This window comes from Zeus faber (assembly GCF_960531495.2).
Source record: "Zeus faber genome assembly, chromosome: 20".
NCBI lineage: Eukaryota > Metazoa > Chordata > Actinopteri > Zeiformes > Zeidae > Zeus > Zeus faber.
Window position 1 is genome coordinate 9,443,870 of NC_137207.1, and position 16,825 is coordinate 9,460,694.

General features: G+C 45.2%; 1 protein-coding gene across 2 annotated transcripts; it reads left to right on the forward strand.

Annotated features, from left to right (window-relative positions):
* The first annotated feature begins 274 nt into the window (after positions 1-274).
* eef2k (eukaryotic elongation factor 2 kinase) lies at positions 275-16,690 on the forward strand. Of its 2 annotated transcripts, XM_080021116.1 has the most exons (19): positions 275-494; positions 1,350-1,638; positions 2,409-2,480; positions 3,790-3,890; positions 9,038-9,098; positions 9,219-9,256; positions 9,881-10,052; positions 10,226-10,375; positions 10,503-10,635; positions 10,818-10,945; positions 12,035-12,251; positions 12,357-12,421; positions 12,533-12,610; positions 12,792-12,848; positions 14,400-14,534; positions 14,913-15,101; positions 15,221-15,345; positions 15,843-16,021; positions 16,116-16,690. In XM_080021116.1, exons 2-19 carry the CDS (start codon positions 1,369-1,371, stop codon positions 16,226-16,228), a joined length of 2,283 nt encoding a protein of 760 aa, XP_079877242.1. In that variant the 5' UTR covers positions 275-494; positions 1,350-1,368; the 3' UTR covers positions 16,229-16,690. The 2 variants fall into 2 exon arrangements, with proteins under 2 accessions (XP_079877242.1, XP_079877243.1); XM_080021117.1 differs by lacking the exon at positions 2,409-2,480.
* Positions 16,691-16,825: the final 135 nt, after the last annotated feature.

Consider the following 16,825-nt stretch of genomic DNA (forward strand, 5'->3'; position numbering starts at 1 on the left):
CGACATAAACGAGCAAGCAAACAAACAAACAAAACAACGGATTAATTCTGTCGAAAATAACTGTGCCAAACGCCTGTTCTCCCCGTCCTCCGATATTATTTCAACTCTCACGAGACGAAGAGCTTCTCACTCGCTGAATCGAAACTCAAGGAGTTTGTTTGGGAAACGAACGAGTCCTTTGCCGGAGTCCGCTGCTGATGGAGTCGTTTGAAATCAAAACGTTCGGGGCGGACGAGTCGTCCGCGCGTCTCGCACAGCCAGCGGACACCGACTGAACTGCAGTCTGCGTGCGCTCCGGCCAGAATTCCGTTCGGACCCTCGGGGAGCTTCGGAGGACCAGGATCCACCGAGGTCTGGTTCGGCGTCGGCTGTCAAGTCCCACCTGCGCCCACGTTGTCTCGTCCGCTGCTCTTGACGCCCTCGCCGAGGGTTAAAATCGGGAAGAGACATCTCGGGGCGTGCTCTCCAATCGGACGCGGTCACGTCTGTGCGAGGTTCGTCTGGTAGTGTCTCGCATGCATTCCTGCACAGTCAACCATGTGCAAGCGGGTTATTGGGGGGAGAACCCATGTGATGCTGTTTGGGAGGCTGCAACACTACTGTTATAACATGTATGTGCTGTGTATGTGCATGAACAAGTATGTATAGTACGTGCTTATATGCATGTAAATCAACATGATAAGCACGGTGTAGCTAATCTCATTTGCTAGCAGGTGTAAATAAACTAACAGCTTGAGGTTGTTTCTCCTTTGCGTTCAATTGTCAATGAAACTTCGTCACGTTGACGGGTTAGAAATTGTTCTCCTTCCAAAGTCTTTAAATGTCTTGAATTCGGTTTTTATAAATGTTGGCCCTTACGTCATTAAATTGCGTTGGTATAAAACATCTAATCCTTCCACTGAACCTAATACTTAGCTATTCTATATGAACCCAACTTGCTTTATACTTACTTCCATCCGTACCTGTAGAGAGAAATCCAAGAAAATCCCTGTAACTGTCTAAAGGAAAGGAAAGGAAAAAAAGTAATTGTTACATTTATTACAGTTCCCAATCACTCAGAATCACTAGTTTATAACCTGTCCTGTTACTACCTAATACTTAGTTCTGCCCGGCCCTAATATATAGTACTGACCTGCAATACTTTGTTGAATAAGAGAGATTCTTACATTTTTTTCAGGTCTTACAGACAATTACAAAATAATTTGTCATAGAAATTGAATGAAAATTGATAAATTTACACCTTGACACCGCTAGACACATTGTTACATTGCTAGCAACTGTATTTACTCAATGTATCCAGCTTCCGGAAGAATCATTTACACTTCAACTGCATTCTGCTCTCGCCTCAGAAAACACAGAATCAGCAACATGGAGGATGAGCTGATGTTCACCATGGAGGAGGCCGGCAGCGCCCAGAGACCCCCTATCCAACGCAACAGCGCCCCAAGCCAGCGGAGCTCGTCTCTCGGCAACGCCAGCGACGACAACGATGACGACGAGGACGACGACGACGACGACGACTACATGATTTGTCCTATCTTTGACGACAGGGCGAAGGACATCTGTGACTACCTGAAGAACCTGCCTTATACGGGACAGCTGTCCACCTCCCTGCCCAAAAACAGCTTCACGTACAAGGTGAGCGCCTCAACAACTTGCAGGCCCCAGCTGTCTGAGCTTAGAATGCAGGTCATGTAGGAGAATCAACAAGATCTCTCTGGTACTTAAAAAAAAAACAAGGCAAAAGACATTTTACATTTTAATTGACGATTAATTGTCCAACAAATAATTTGGATTGACTATTTTATACCTTTTATAGCTATATATTGGCATTGAAGATTGCAACTCACCTGATTCACATCCTATTTATTGAGATCTTTCCTACATTGGTTTAAAATTCCCTTTAAACTCAGATGGAAACATATGATTGCGGAATCTAACGATTTTACGAAAAGTTGGCGATCTGCTCAAATAATTGCGATCAGGCGATTGTGACAGCTCTATTAAAAAGTGCTGGAGAAGGAATTACTTTTGCTCTCGACTTATGTCGATACAATACATAGAAAATAAATGATAGAAATAAGAAATATACAGTTTGTCATGTAAGTTAACAAGTATTAGTACAGTTCGTCAGCTTTTTCTAAACTGCACACTTCCGTGAGAACAGGAAGTACCAGAGGGCAGTGCTCAGCCTTGGGCTCTCATCGTCTGTAAACACCCCAGGAGCAGGGAACCCTGTTCACCATTCAACTCTTAACCCCGAAAGCTACTCAGTTTTAGCAGAACGCTGGGCTCCGGCGTCCCGCCTGGATTCTATGTGAACATCAGGATCGTGGCTGCGTTCTTGGCCAGGAGGCCATACTCACTGGTTGATGAGCAGCTGTCGCTTTCTTCACTGTCCTACGTAGAATGAAACAGAAACCCACAGAGACATGGGGCCAGAACCACGGTCGGTCAGGTCACTGTCCGAGAACGCACGGGTACGTTACCAAGCAAGTCAACCCCCCCCACCCCCTCTCCTTCTACATCAGTGACCATCCGCCCTTCCGCTCTCCACTCTGTTATTCACCCAGTATTGTTTTTCCCTAGCCTTGTGCATTTCCTTAATCAACCTTGTAGTGCACCCTTATGTTCCCTCATCGGCTCCATTCCCTCTCCGTTTGTATTTTTACTATGTATTGTATTGATCTGGTCTTATGACTTCGGGAAACCAAACTTGTGTGATTCAGATACAATTAAAGCAAAACAGGATTTAGCATTGGTGAATGTGAAAATGTTTGTGCTGCAACCTCCGATGGACACGAAAGGTTCTAAAAGACTCAATTGAATCATAACTTTATCAGTTGAACGGTTCATTTCTCCAAAGAAAATGCATCATACCCGCTGTTGGGTTCCGATTAAGGATTTGTTTGGCTGTGAAAGAATGTCCAAAGCCCCGTTATTGTTGTTGTTGTTTTCTTTTGATTTTTTGGAAACAGACACGCCCTCCTGTCAGTGAAAAGCATGGCTGTTCATCTATTCGTGATGATGTGGCAACGTCAACTCTCTGTATGTGCAAGCATACAGATTCTGGTTCTGATTCCAATGTTTAAAACTTGAAGAGCCTGTGCTAAATATAAACCTGCTTCAAGTGCATAACGGTTGAAGTGACCAATCATGCTGAAGAGGGCTGCGTTGTTGCACAATATATCACTCTCTGGCATACCCTTACTGGCCCATGTTTGAGTTACAGTATGAGAGAATGTTAATTCTTAGAAGGTTTTTTTTTTTCCTTTGTTTTAAACACATCAGACAATGTGGGCATGATCAATTTAAGGCTATTTGTGCTTTCAAAGAATATACAATAGTTCACATTTCATTTTCATCACTGGAGCCGTTGATGGACAACAGGACAGACAATACAACTAGTGGGTGATACGCTGCCAGATATTATCTCATGATAGCATAATTTTCTGTATATAACCTATAATAACCTAATAATCCAAGAATGATCTGGTTTGCCCAATGGGCATTAATTAACAAATTAAGAGATAGGAAATAAGATAGCCCTTATCGTATCTCCTATTTCTTAAATAGTTTTGTGTTGTCTTCTCACTCACTTCAACTGAGTTTATTTCTCCCTGTTCATTTCAGCCTCTTTCCTTCTGCACTCCTATAAACACTTTTCCTCTCCTCAGCTTCCCTGTAACGTTTAATCTTTAATTTCCAGTTCAGAAGCTTCACTATCTACTTCGGCAGCCGGTACAAATCCCAGGATATGTCATGTCTTTTTGCCCCTCGTGGTGACAGGCCACATGGAAACACGCCATAGAAAAGGCCAAGGCCATGCCTGACCCCTGGGCGGAGTTCCACTTGGAGGAGAAAGAAACGGAGCCCTGCACACGCTACAGGTAGAAATTATTTGGGGCGGTGGATGTATGTACTTTTAGGTACATTGCTGTGGAATCATCAAAGATTTACCATTGGAAACATCATCACAATATTTCAAGTTTTATTTGTCAAAGGCCTAACATTCCAGCAAGTGTCATGTTACTGAAATGCAAGTGAAACCGTAGTAAACAGGTTAAAGTGACTTAAAAAAATAGATATATACAACAATTAATAATTACCACAAAATGTGAGAAAAAAAATAGAGAAAGTAGCCAGCGACAATTTTTTTTTTTGGGATCAAGTAAAGTAGTGTACAGAAGGGAAAAGTGCAATGAAGACATAAATGTAACAAAGACATAAACATAGATGTAGCTTATTGGTTTTGAAATCAGTGGATTGAGTCAAGTTGTCCCGGAACCGAGGGACAATTTGAGGGAGAACAGGTTGTTGCTGTGGTTCCTTGCGATGTACTGGGTCCTCTTCCTGCACCTCTGTACCTATGTTGATCCTTCCCAGTCTCGGAAGGGTCACAGTCAGTCATGGCCTTTGGTAGCTTGTACCGGGATTTCCTATATTCATCCAAATCCCCCGAGTTACAAGCAGCTGTCCGCTCTCTGAGCTTAGAGCAGACATCCCTGTTTACCCACAGCCTCTGATTTGGGAAAGTTTGTACAATAATCCTTTATAGATATATCCAGTGACATATTGCATTTATGCATCAATGTTATTGTTATTATATTTGTTGCATGACTCATAGTTATGCCATGATAAGCAAAAGGTTTATGAAATTGGACCAAAATTGGGAGGATCAAATGATGCTGTTTATAACAGCATTGCATCAATGTAAAAATGTGATGGAATTGTATTTTATTCTATATTTTGATTTTTCATTTAATATATAGGGGTTCGGTGCAATGCCAGCCAGGCGGCGGGTAAAGGCGGGGGCCTGGGCCTACTGATCCTCGCCATCGCAGACTAGTTCTAGGGACATGGAATGTCACCTCTCTGGCGGGGAAGGAGCCGGAGCTGGTGTGGGAGGTGGAGTGGTACCAACTAGATATAGTTGGACTCACCTCTAAGCACAGCACTGGCTCTGGAACCAAACTCCTGGAGAGGGGCTGGACTCTCTCCTTTTCCGGAGTTGCCCAGGGTGAGAGGCACCGGGCGGATGTGGGGATACTCACGGGCCCCCGGCTGAGTGCCACTGTGTTGGAGTTCTGCCCAGTGAACGAGAGGGCCGCCTCTATGCGACTACAACTTGCTAAGGGGAAAGCTCTGACTGTTGTGTGTGCTTATGCACCGAACACCAGTTCAGAGTATTCGGCCTTCTTGGAGTCTCTGGGCGGCGTCCTGGAAGGGACTCCATCTAGTGACTCTATAGTTCTACTGGGAGCCTTCAACGCCCATGTGGGCAACGATGGAGAAACCTGGGAGGGGGTAATAGGAAGGAGCGGTCTGCCTGATCTGAATCCGAGTGGTGCTTTTTTATTGGACTTCACCATGTTCGATCATAGGGTGGCTCATAATTGTATGTGGTACCAGACCACCTTAGGTCAAAGATCGATGATCGACTTTGTAGTCGTGTCATCAGATCTGCGGCCGTATGTCTTGGACACTCGGGTGAAGAGAGGAGGAGAGCTGTCAACTGATCACCACCTGATGGTGAGTTGGATCAGGTGGCGGGGGAGGCTGCCAGACACACTTGGTAAACCCAAACGTGTAGTGAGGGTGAACTGGGAACGCCTGGTGGGCAACGATGGAGAAACCTGGGAGGGGGTAATAGGAAGGAGCGGTCTGCCTGATCTGAATCCGAGTGGTGCTTTGTTATTGGACTTCACCATGTTCGATCATAGGGTGGCTCATAATTGTATGTGGTACCAGACCACCTTAGGTCAAAGATCGATGATCGACTTTGTAGTCGTGTCATCAGATCTGCGGCCGTATGTCTTGGACACTCGGGTGAAGAGAGGAGGAGAGCTGTCAACTGATCACCACCTGATGGTGAGTTGGATCAGGTGGCGGGGGAGGCTGCCAGACACACTTGGTAAACCCAAACGTGTAGTGAGGGTGAACTGGGAACACCTGGTGGATGCCCCTGTCCGCGAGGTCTTCAACTCCCACCTCCGGAAGAATTTTTCGTGCATCCCGGGGGAGGTTGGGGACATAGAATCCAAGTGGGTCATGTTGAAAACCTCCATAGCACAGGCGGCTGCTAGGAGCTCTGGTCGGAACGCCAAGAACCCATTGGTGGACACCAGCGGTGAAGGAAGCCGTCAAGCTGAAGAAGGAGGCCTTTTGGGCTTGGCTGGCCCAGGGGTCTCCCGAGGCAGCAGACAGGTACCGGCAGGCTAGAAGGGCTGCGGCTGCGGCTTCGGCGGTCACTGAAGAAAAAACCCGGGTGTGGGAGGAGTAAGGGGAGGCTATGGAGAAGGACTTTCGGTTGGCCTCAAGGAAGTTCTGGCAAACTGTTCGGCAACTCAGAAAGGGAAAGCAGGGCTTGGCTCAGACTGTGTTAAGCCGGGTGGAGAACTGCTGACCCGAACTGGGGATATTGTCCGGCGGTGGAAAGAGCACCTTGAGGAACTTTCTGAACCTGACCAATACGTCCTCAGAGGAAGATGCAGAGTCTGAAGATATACTATATGCCTGGCAGAGGTCTCCGAGGCAGTTAAAAAGCTCCTCGGGGGCAAGGCGCTAGGCTCTGGACATTTTTGGGCTGTCTTGGTTGACATGCCCCTTCAGTGTCGCGTGGATGTCGGGTACAGTACCTGTGGAGTGGCAGACCGGGGTGGTGGTTCCCATTTTTAAAAAGGGAGACCGGAGTGTGTGCTCCAATTATAGGGGTATCACGCTACTCCGCCTCCCCGGGAAAGTTTACTCCAGGGTGCTGGAAAGGAGGCGCAATGCGGATTCCGTCCTGGACGTGGAACAGTGGACCAGCGCTTTTCCCTTGCAGGGTTGCTGGGGAGGTCGTGGGAGTTTGCCCATCCGGTCTACATGTGTTTTGTGGACCTGGAGAAGGCTTTCGACCATGCCCCTTTGGAAAATCCTGTGGGGGGTAATGAGGGAGTATGGGGTACCAGGGCCGTTGGTACGAACTATCTGGCCTTGTACAACCAAAGTGAGAGCTGTGTTCTTATTCTCGGCACAAAGTCAAACACGTTCTTAGTGGGTGTTGGACTCCGCCAAGGTTGCCCCTTGTCCCCGATTCTGAGTGTGAAGAGGTCAGGATGAGAGTCAGCACCTCCAAGTCTGAGGCCATGGTTCTCTGCCGGAAAACGGTGGATTGCTCCCTCCGAGTTGGGAGCAAGTTGCTGCCCCAAGTGAAGGAGTTCAAGTATCTCGTGTTCTTGTTCAGGGGAAAATGGAGTGTGAGATGGACAGGCGGATCAGTGTGGCGTCAGCAGTGGTACAGGCGTTGTACCGGACCGTAGTGGTGAAGAGGGAGCTGAGCCGGAAGGCAAAGCTCTCAATTTACCAGTCCATCTACGTCCCAACCCTCACCTATGGTCATGAGCTCTGGGTAGTGACCGAAAGAACGAGATCGCGAATACAAGCGGCCGAAATGAGTTTCCTCCATAGGGTGCTTGGACATGCAGAGCTCGGACATCTGGAGGGAACTCGGGGTAGAGCCGCTGCACCTTCGCGTCGAGGATGCCTCCTGGGCGCCTTCCTTTGGAGGTTTTCCGGGCACGTCCAACTGGTAGGAGACCACGGGGTAGACCCAGAACACGCTGTAGGGATTATATATCCCAGTTGGCCTGAGAACACCTCGTTGTCCCCCAGGAGGAACTGGAAAATGTTGCCGGGGAGAAGGGGGCCTTGAGCTCCTTGCTCGTGACCAGGCCCCGGATAAGCAGAGGAAAATGGATGGATGGATGTATGGATTTTATATCTAGGTCAAAGGTCCTTTGCTGTCTTTTTTTAATTTAATTTAATTTTTTTCCAATTTCAAATTTATTTGCCATTTGTAATAAATGCATTTAAATTAGCATTATCACAGCTCACACAAACCAATGTGAGGTCAGTAGTAAAACGGGCAACGGAGTGAATGCACTTTTAAATGATGACCTGATTTTGTTGTTTTTTTAAACCATGTGCTGCCATAGTACCTGCAGTATATCAATCCCTGAGTTCAAAGAGGATTCCTTAGAAAGGCCATCACACTGAGGGTCTGAGCAGCAACTGGAGGGAAATGGAGACTCGTTCCATTGCATATTTTGGCCTGTGTTCCAGCTGCTGTCTGGAGTGTTGCATGCTGTAAATCAGGCCCTGAATATAGCTTGGAGAGGTGGGAGCGTGGGGATTGCCTGTAGCTGGGATCTGCTATCGCCTTCACTTTACATTTACTATTTTTAACGCAACGGTAACCTCTCTCTGGCCTGTGTCGCCCCCTGTGACCCTTTCAGCATTAACTCAGTGGAATGACAGTCAAGAGCTGAAAGGCGAGACTAAAACATTTGAAAATGGGTCTCACCGAATGTAGTTTTTAATCACAAGTTATGGATTCATAACTGTTTCTTTAAAATCCAAAAAATACTTGATTTTCAGCTGGAAATAATGCTCTCACATATATCTATGTGTTATTCAAGAACTAGGGGACTTTGTTACTCTGTCACCCAAACCAAACACAGGCGCAGTGACCCAGACTCACTGTATGCACACTGTCAGTCTCACACAGAAACACAAATCCAATAATGCCTCGTTATTATTCTTTGCATGAAAGGGACACCAGACACTTTCTATGCCCCCTGCGACTATAATAATATTTAGTTGATGGCAATTCACAAACAGTAGCGAGAGGGCAAGTATCTTCTGTTCCATTGTTTCCCACACACTCATCAAATAACAGGAGAATAATCCTCCTGTCTCCTTCCTGTTGTTTCTGATTGTGCATCCACAGCACATGTGAAAAGGTGGCTAACGTAATATAATAAACACAGGCTTAGAACATGAAAGTGACATTTAATCAATTGTATTGAAAATGGACGACCACATGAAAGTCCAAACTTTAGGCATGTTTTTAATATTTTTATGCAACCCCGACATCAGCGGAAATGTTTTTGGACAAGCAAAGCACTGTATTCAGAGCAGTGTATATTTTGTCCATAGACTTTGACTTGCTGTTTTGACAACGTCTCTCTTTTTTTCCTCATGCTGTTCTCAGATATAATGCTGTCACCGGGGAGTGGGCTCAAGACCAGATCCACATCAAAATGGCTGCTCAGGTATTTCTCTTCCCATGAAATAAAATAACAAACCACAAAATACCTTCAAGTCCTTTTGGTATGTTGGCATGTTTCACTACCTTTTGATTGACATGTGTGTCTTGTTTTTTTTTTTCTCAGCCCTTCGGAAGAGGGGCCATGAGGGAATGCTACAGAACGTAAGTTAGAATATTTTCAGAAATTGGCCTCGTACTCCACTTAGTGCAGCGGTGGTCTCAGTGGAAACAAGATTAAGCAGCAGTATTCACAAGTTGCTCAAGTTCACATTCCACACATGTGCTTTTCCTTTAGAGTCCACAGGGTCCACATGAAATAACAGTAATCGCTATGACAGCCCTTACATGGGCCAAACCACGTACCAAGTATTTATGTTCTTAATTTCCATGTAAAGTCATTTATTATTGTCAATAGAGATTTGGAGCGTCACTTCCAGCTACGCTGTTGTGTGTACCTGTGTTTTGGTATTTTGTCACATAGGGAAGCAATGAATGTCATATGTTGTGCAATTAATTAATAATTGGGCTTTTAGAACCAAAACTAAAAGGATGGATTCATCCATTCCTTCAGTTCAACCTTTGGTGTTGGCAATATCCAAGATAAAAATTTCTTCTAAAGACACAAAAAATGCAAAACCGTTGAGAGGCTGACACAAAAAACAAAAATAAACACAGAACTATAAATCTCCGGAATTTAGTCCTGTCATTTGTCCTGGAATCCACATTAGTCTCTATCTTTGCAGTATTAAGTATTAATCCCCTCCCAAATGTGTGCCCCTTTCCCAGGAAGAAGCTGTCCAATTTCTCACACAGCAGCAACTGGAAGTCGGCATCGAACTATGTGGCGAAGCGCTACATGGAGACCGTGGACAGGGATGTGTACTTTGAGGACGTCAGGCTCCAGATGGAGGCCAAACTCTGGGGAGAGGAATACAACCGCCACAGGCCCCCCAAACAGGTACACACTACTATTGGGCAGATCATGACCAGGTCAGTGGATATCGTAGCCTTTTCCGACTTATTTATTGACTTATTATTTATCGACTTATTTCTTTAAATTACTTTGGCCAGTTTTGATCTAAATCATTATGAATTTAAATAAATAAACCTTATTTTTCATTGAAATAACAGGTGGACATCATGCAGATGTGTGCGGTGGAGATGATAAACCGTCCTGGCAAACCGCTCTTCCACCTGGAGCACTACATAGAGGGCAAGTACATCAAGTACAACTCCAACTCTGGCTTCGTGAGGGATGACAACATCAGACTCACTCCACAGGTTCGGCCCGGCTGCGGCAGCTTGAAACAGTTGCCCTCGTGCGAAAAAAATAAATTTTCTTAATAGTCGGTCGTATCCCAGCACCAGTTGTATCTCTCGCTCCCTTTCTATCCTCTCTATTCCACAGGCCTTGAGTCACTTCACATTTGAGCGTTCTGGGCACCAGCTCATTGTTGTGGACATCCAGGGAGTAGGGGATCTATACACGGATCCCCAGATCCATACAGAGAAGGGCGACGACTATGGAGATGGAAACCTGGGTACGCTTCTCTCCGGCACAACAATTAATTAGTCATAGACAAAGGGATATCGTTATTGACCATCAAGCCTAATAGAATAGAAGAGGAATTTGAAAATTGCTTTGTTCGTACAGCTAGATTGAGACATAACTTTAAAATGGTGGTAAAATGAAGCTTCTGTTTTGGATGTTTTTCTATCCTAGGTGTACGTGGCATGGCGCTTTTTTTCCACTCCCACCTGTGTAACAAGATCTGCAAGAGCATGGGCCTGACACCCTTTGACCTTTCCCCCTCAGAGGATTGCCAACTGGACAGCACCAACAAGCTCCTGGTAAGGCTGCTGTACTGGGAATCCTCGTGAAACATAAACATGGACTGTTTTCAAAGTCTGCCCCCTCATCCGTCGCTGCTAAAGAACTCTATAAACTATGCAACAAGTTTAATTGTGTCTGATCATGCCTTGTGCACATCTGGATCATTATTGTCTGTTATGCTGGTGAGGTGTTGAGAGACGGGCAAGGAATATACAAGCTTAATGCTTTTTATTTCCCTGAAGTGCCGCTTGGATGTCATTGGTTGATTTCTATCGCCATCCGCACATAGAGATGGGCCAAAAATAAGCCACACCCCCACAGTGGAGGAAAACAACGCTACTGCGCTTCATAGTCATTATTAATAGAATCTGGAGTGGCAAACTTGTAAAAGTGGCTTCAGTTTGAGAGGTGGGTGATTCTGATAACATCGCTGTGAGCCCTGGTTTAAAGTTTTAGATTCTCCTATGCAACGAAACAAGATGGGATTACTTTCACACAACGTGTTGCGTGCCTGACGGTAATACGGTAATACAGACCGTGGGCCACTGTGTGGGAACATTTGTCGGTGAAAGCAGGAAGTGAGAACGGAAACTGATCTGTAACCTCCAGCTACCTGGCCTTGCATTGTGAGCTACTCTGGCTCGAGTAAGTCGTTTGTTTTGCTTTGGTGTGGCTCAGTTTGTTTTCCACCATTATATGTGCGGCTTTCATTGTTTGAACCATTGAAGCATGGACTGCGTCTGTGCTCTACAGACTTATATCAAAAAAGCTTTTCAAGCAGAATTTACGTTATCACAGCCTTTCTAGAACCAACTATTCTTAAAAATGCAAAACACAGGGTATCATATTAAAATGCCAACAAACCTCTCCACCCGTGGACGCTTTTTATTTTTCTTTCGTTATTTTCCCTCTCTAATAGTCTCCAGTTCAGCACTGCAATGGCGCAAAAAATAGTTAAACATGTTTTGAAAACATAGATTAAAGCCCCGACTGGCACAGGGAAGCTAAAAATCTTGAGTTGGGAACCTGTGTACGTCACAGGACAGACTGTCAGAGAGTACCTAAAGTTCCTTTTTTTTTTTTTTTTTTTTGTGCCTCTTTTCCAGAAGTCGGCCAAGACGGTGCTGAGGGGATGCGAAGAGCCCTGCGGTTCCCCCCGTGTCCGCACCATGTCGGGGTGCCGCGTGCCACCGCTGTCCCGCCTGTCGGAGACCTCGTCTGTGGACGAGAGCATGAGCGACACAGATTCCATCCCCTGCTCCCCTCACATCCTCCCCTGCTCCCCGCTGGCCATGCTGGGATCCTTCAGCAAGTCCCCAGGTGGTAGGCCTAAAGCTGTACTCTCGGTGTGTCGTGGGATTTAGAGTCATGCGGTATGACAGAGATATTGAAACGAGTCCTCATTTGTCGTTTATTCGCCGTTCTCAGGCTTGTACTTCAGTGGTTTGGACGATCAAGAGCGATACGACTTCGCCATCGCGAGCGACCCTCAGGTGAACATTGCGCTTTTGCCGGAATGGTTCCTGTGACGCGCGGTGAGGACTGTGTTCTAAGGCTTGCGAAATGTATTCAACACGGCCACCTTCCCCGGTCTCTTTCCGAAGCAGTCTGAGAGCGGCGGAGATAGTGGCTGCCCCAGCGAGAGGAGGAGTCAAGGCGATGCACAGGACCATGTAGATGGGGTAAAAAAAAGCAAAAACATCAATTCACCTATTGAGTTTTTATTCAAATTTTAGTAATTGGATATGAGCATCAACTGTTAGTATTGTTGAAGTATGCATGTTCAAATCTCTTCCACAGTCGGGACGCACACTTCAATCATAATGAGTGTTTTTTCTTAATGCATGTTGTATCGTCATGTAGGCTCGTCCAAGCTCCCGCAGACACTATTCTGAGTCGGACGATGACAGTGTCAGACGGGTAAACCATTACAGACCTCAGTTTGTGAACACCCCCCCACCCCAACCCCTACCCCCACCTGACCGCCATCACACGCTAATTCCAGTCGCCTTCATCTGTGAAACACCTCATCCTTTCACCCCCGTCTTACCACCGTTTCTTCCCGTTTCTACCCTGTCTCACCTCCCCTGAACTCATCAGTCATTGTAGAAAGGTTTCTCCTCTTTACTCTAATTTCAATCTTGCTGCTTTTTTTTTCTAGAGGAAGGTGGTAGCTCCCAGCAGACTCTCTGCAGATGTAAATGCAGTTACTCCCAAAACAAAATCGGTGATTATCTGCATGCCAGGCCCCTGAGAGGGCCATCCCGGTGTCGAATTGAAACGGATCCTGTTTGCTAGTCAGCACATTTAATATCACCCTGTCCATTTCCCTGAGGGTGGCTCACAGTTTTAGATTTTTTTTGTATCGTCTTTCATCAGGATTTGGAAAATTCTAACTATATGGAGAGAAACCTACCTTCAAATGATCTTGTTAAAGGTTTCCATATGTTACCATTTGCTTTTCTGTCATTTTTATTGCATGACTTTATATTTTTTTGTCTATCTATCTATCTATCTATCTATCTATCTATCTATCTATCTATCTATCTATCTAATTTGAGGTATAAAAGTAATATTAAGTACCTTTGAGAAAGATACCATTTGTTTTACCATTTAAAGGTAGGTTTTTCCACATATTTTTGAGAGAAGGTTCAAGTTCAGGTTACTTTATTTTTATTTGGTTTGCAGTAGATGGGGCATCGAACGAGAAAGTGACTTAACCGACTAAAAATACTGAGTAAAAATTAACAACAACGCCATCATAAGGAATTGGTCAGAAGTAATGTAAAATATGTGTGCTGACTTATTAAATAGGCAAAAACTCAATAAGACCAAGGTATGCTCCTTTAAGAGAGGCTGCTCGCTATGCATTTAGGTGCATCCCATTATTTCTCTGAAGGTTTTATCTCATTAAAACTTGTCGCTGTGAAACTGAGTCAGTACAGATAAATAAAAAACGAATCATGCATCGTCCTTCGATTGACCGACCAGTGTTCCATACTGTGAGGAGACAGGACATGAGCGACTGTTTTCACTGCGCTGTCGACTGAATGAAAACCTTCTACAGAAAAGTTCTAAATATAGAGATATTCCAAGGAAAAAAAAAAAAAAAGCAGCCCGATTACTCCATCTACCTCTTGATGAAGCTCCCACTCAACATGCTGAAATCACTCCTGTTACTTGTGTGCTCTCATTCCTCGATTTCGTCTTCCTTGGCATTCATTGAGCGACATGCCCGCGGGGAATGTACTCCTCCAGGCTTACCGTCTAATGTGTCGTTAATTTCTATGCGTCATTCAACGATATAAACCTGGAGAAGGACATTCTCTCCTGAGTGTGACGTGTAGTGTGCTTTGGCTTTTGGTTGGCTCGTTCCTTGTGATCATTAAAAATGATGGAACAAAGGATTTTTGTTGTGTTCTCGTCACATTTTCATTCTTCCCTCTCTCCGCCAAACGCGTTTCCTGTCAGCTGACGGAAGAAAAATGGAGCTTTTACCATTCGTCGCGCGCCCACGTCCACCGGCCGTCTTGCGTGGCCATCGAGGTGGAGAGGCTCAGCTCTCTGCTGCAGGAGAAGAACATCGGCCAATCCGTCCTGGGAAAAGTAAGAGCGTTCAGCTGGGTGATTCAAAGTTTGTCAAGATACTTAATTTTTCAGTTAGTGTAGGGGTATTTGTGGATTAAAATGAACTAGTTTTGATTAATTAATTTGATATATTTAGTGTGGCTGGTAAATCCATTGATTTCTCTTTAAAGCGGGGTTCTGATCACGTCCTTGAGTTGCTTTAATTTTGTCCTCAGGAATGTAAGTATTGGAATACATTGACAATATCCCTGATTATATTTGTTTTGCATAAAGTCCTTGAAAATGGGGGGGGGGTACTTGAATTTAATTTTGTAATGCCAGAATAAACCCTGTTCCCTTGTTTTATTTCAATCGAGCTGTCCAATCCACCCCCCCCCCCCCCTTCCCTCCCCCTAGGTCCACCTGGCCATGGTGCGTTACCACGAAGCTGGTCGTTTCTGTGAGAAGGACGAGGCTTGGGACCAGGACTCGGCCATTTACCACCTGGAGCGAGCCGCGATGTGCGGGGAGCTTGAGGCCATCGTGGCCCTGGGACAGTACTACCTGGGGCTGCCGCACAACATCCTGCCCGAGATGCAGCTGGAGGTGTGACCATCTTTTTCGGATCATACTAACCACCCCTTTCCTTCCACTATGTGCCGCGACGTATCGTGGCAAACCTGTGTCATTGTCACAAGCGCCGTGTTTTGTCGTCGTGTCTGCAGGATAACGCGGGCAATAGATTGAAGGGCTTCAAGTACCTGCTGAAGGGTGCTCAGGCCGGAGACAGGCACTGCATGATTCTGGTGGCCAGAGCCTTCGACACAGGGGACAATCTCTCCGCCGACAGGTACAAACTCAATAAGATAAGAAGAGATAAGAGATAGTATAGTACTTCTTTGATCCCGAGTAGGGAAAAATCAGGCGTTGCAGCAGCTCAGTGGGGAACTTGAAGTACAGAGTGAGAAGATAAACACTGAATTCACAATAAATACATTCATAAATAAGTAATAAACAGCTCAACAAAGTAATAAATCGCTCAAGAATACCCACTGTGGTTTGAATGAGATGCAAAAATAGAATAGGATATGAAGTGAGCAGTGTCCAATGTGCCCTAAAAAAGAATTGCCATTAGGAAATCAAATTAAGATTGTAATACTATTTTTGACTAAACTTCTTTAAAAAGAAGAAACTGACTCCTGGTTGAATGTAATTGTAGTCTATTGGATACAACGATTAGTGGGGTTGCAGCACCCCCTAGAGGCCTGTCCAGGGACTTGTGAAAGTCTTTAGCCGTCAGTGAGCACCGGGGACAACATGTTGCCTCTGTTACTTTCAATTCCTCAGACAGCGGGACTGGCAGGAGGCTGTCCATTGGTACGACTCTGCCCTGAATATGAGCGACTACGACGAAGGAGGGGAGTTCGATGGGATCCAGGACGAGCCCCGTTACCTGCTGCTGGCGCGGGAGGCGGAGATGTATCAAGAAGGAGGCCACAACCTCACCGCAGACCCACAGAGAGCTGGTTAGAACGGATTTGCTGCTCTTTAGCAACGCGGTAGTTGTTATAAAAGGTCACGCAGACTTGACTTTAACCTGGAGATGATTCTTCCCGACAGGCGATATGTTTACAGAGGCAGCCGATGCGGCTATGGAGGCGATGAAGGGCCGGCTCGCCAACCAGTACTACATGAAAGCTGAGGAAGCCTGGGCGCTCATGGAGGAAGAATAGGACCCAGTGGAGTCAATCGATTTGTATTTTTATCACAAAAGTGTGTCTCTGAGGCACGAGTTGACAGATTTATCATAATGTTTACAGTTCACATCTTTTTACACAAGCAGTTTTTACTACCCCCAAATAAACCATGGCTTGCATTTTCAGATGTTTGAAAAAGAACTGATGTAATTACCATGCTAACCTTTTTAACTGAAAAACCAAAACTATATATTTCTGTTACCGTATTTTTATGCATGAATATCATAAAAAAATATGTTGAATGAAATGTAATGTGAAATGCAATGTCTTCCCTTGGAGAATATTCTGAAGTAAGCGCAAGTAGATCCGTATCGCTGGCGTTCATATATGGTCATTCATCCGTTTGACAGGAAAGGGAAATTGGTATTTTTAAATTGAAATAATAAAATGTAACTTGAAATTAAAAATTCTAATAAAAGTTATTTTATGCAAGGTTCATTCTCCCCCCAAAAAAAAAGTACATGGAAAAATAAAAATGGTTACAATTCAAATTTAAAGTCGTTTAAGTGAAAGGTGCAAGTGTGTAGAATTTGGTGGCATCTAGTGGCGAAGTTGCATATTGCAACAAACCGA

Bases quoted from the DNA above. Each gene is read 5' to 3' on its own strand.
- eef2k (XM_080021116.1), top strand. From the start codon at position 1,369: ATGGAGGATGAGCTGATGTTCACCATGGAGGAGGCCGGCAGCGCCCAG. The intron at 2,481-3,789 runs GTACGTTACCAA...TCGTGGTGACAG, and splicing joins CACTGTCCGAGAACGCACGG to GCCACATGGAAACACGCCAT. The intron at 10,053-10,225 runs GTACACACTACT...TTGAAATAACAG, and splicing joins GCCACAGGCCCCCCAAACAG to GTGGACATCATGCAGATGTG.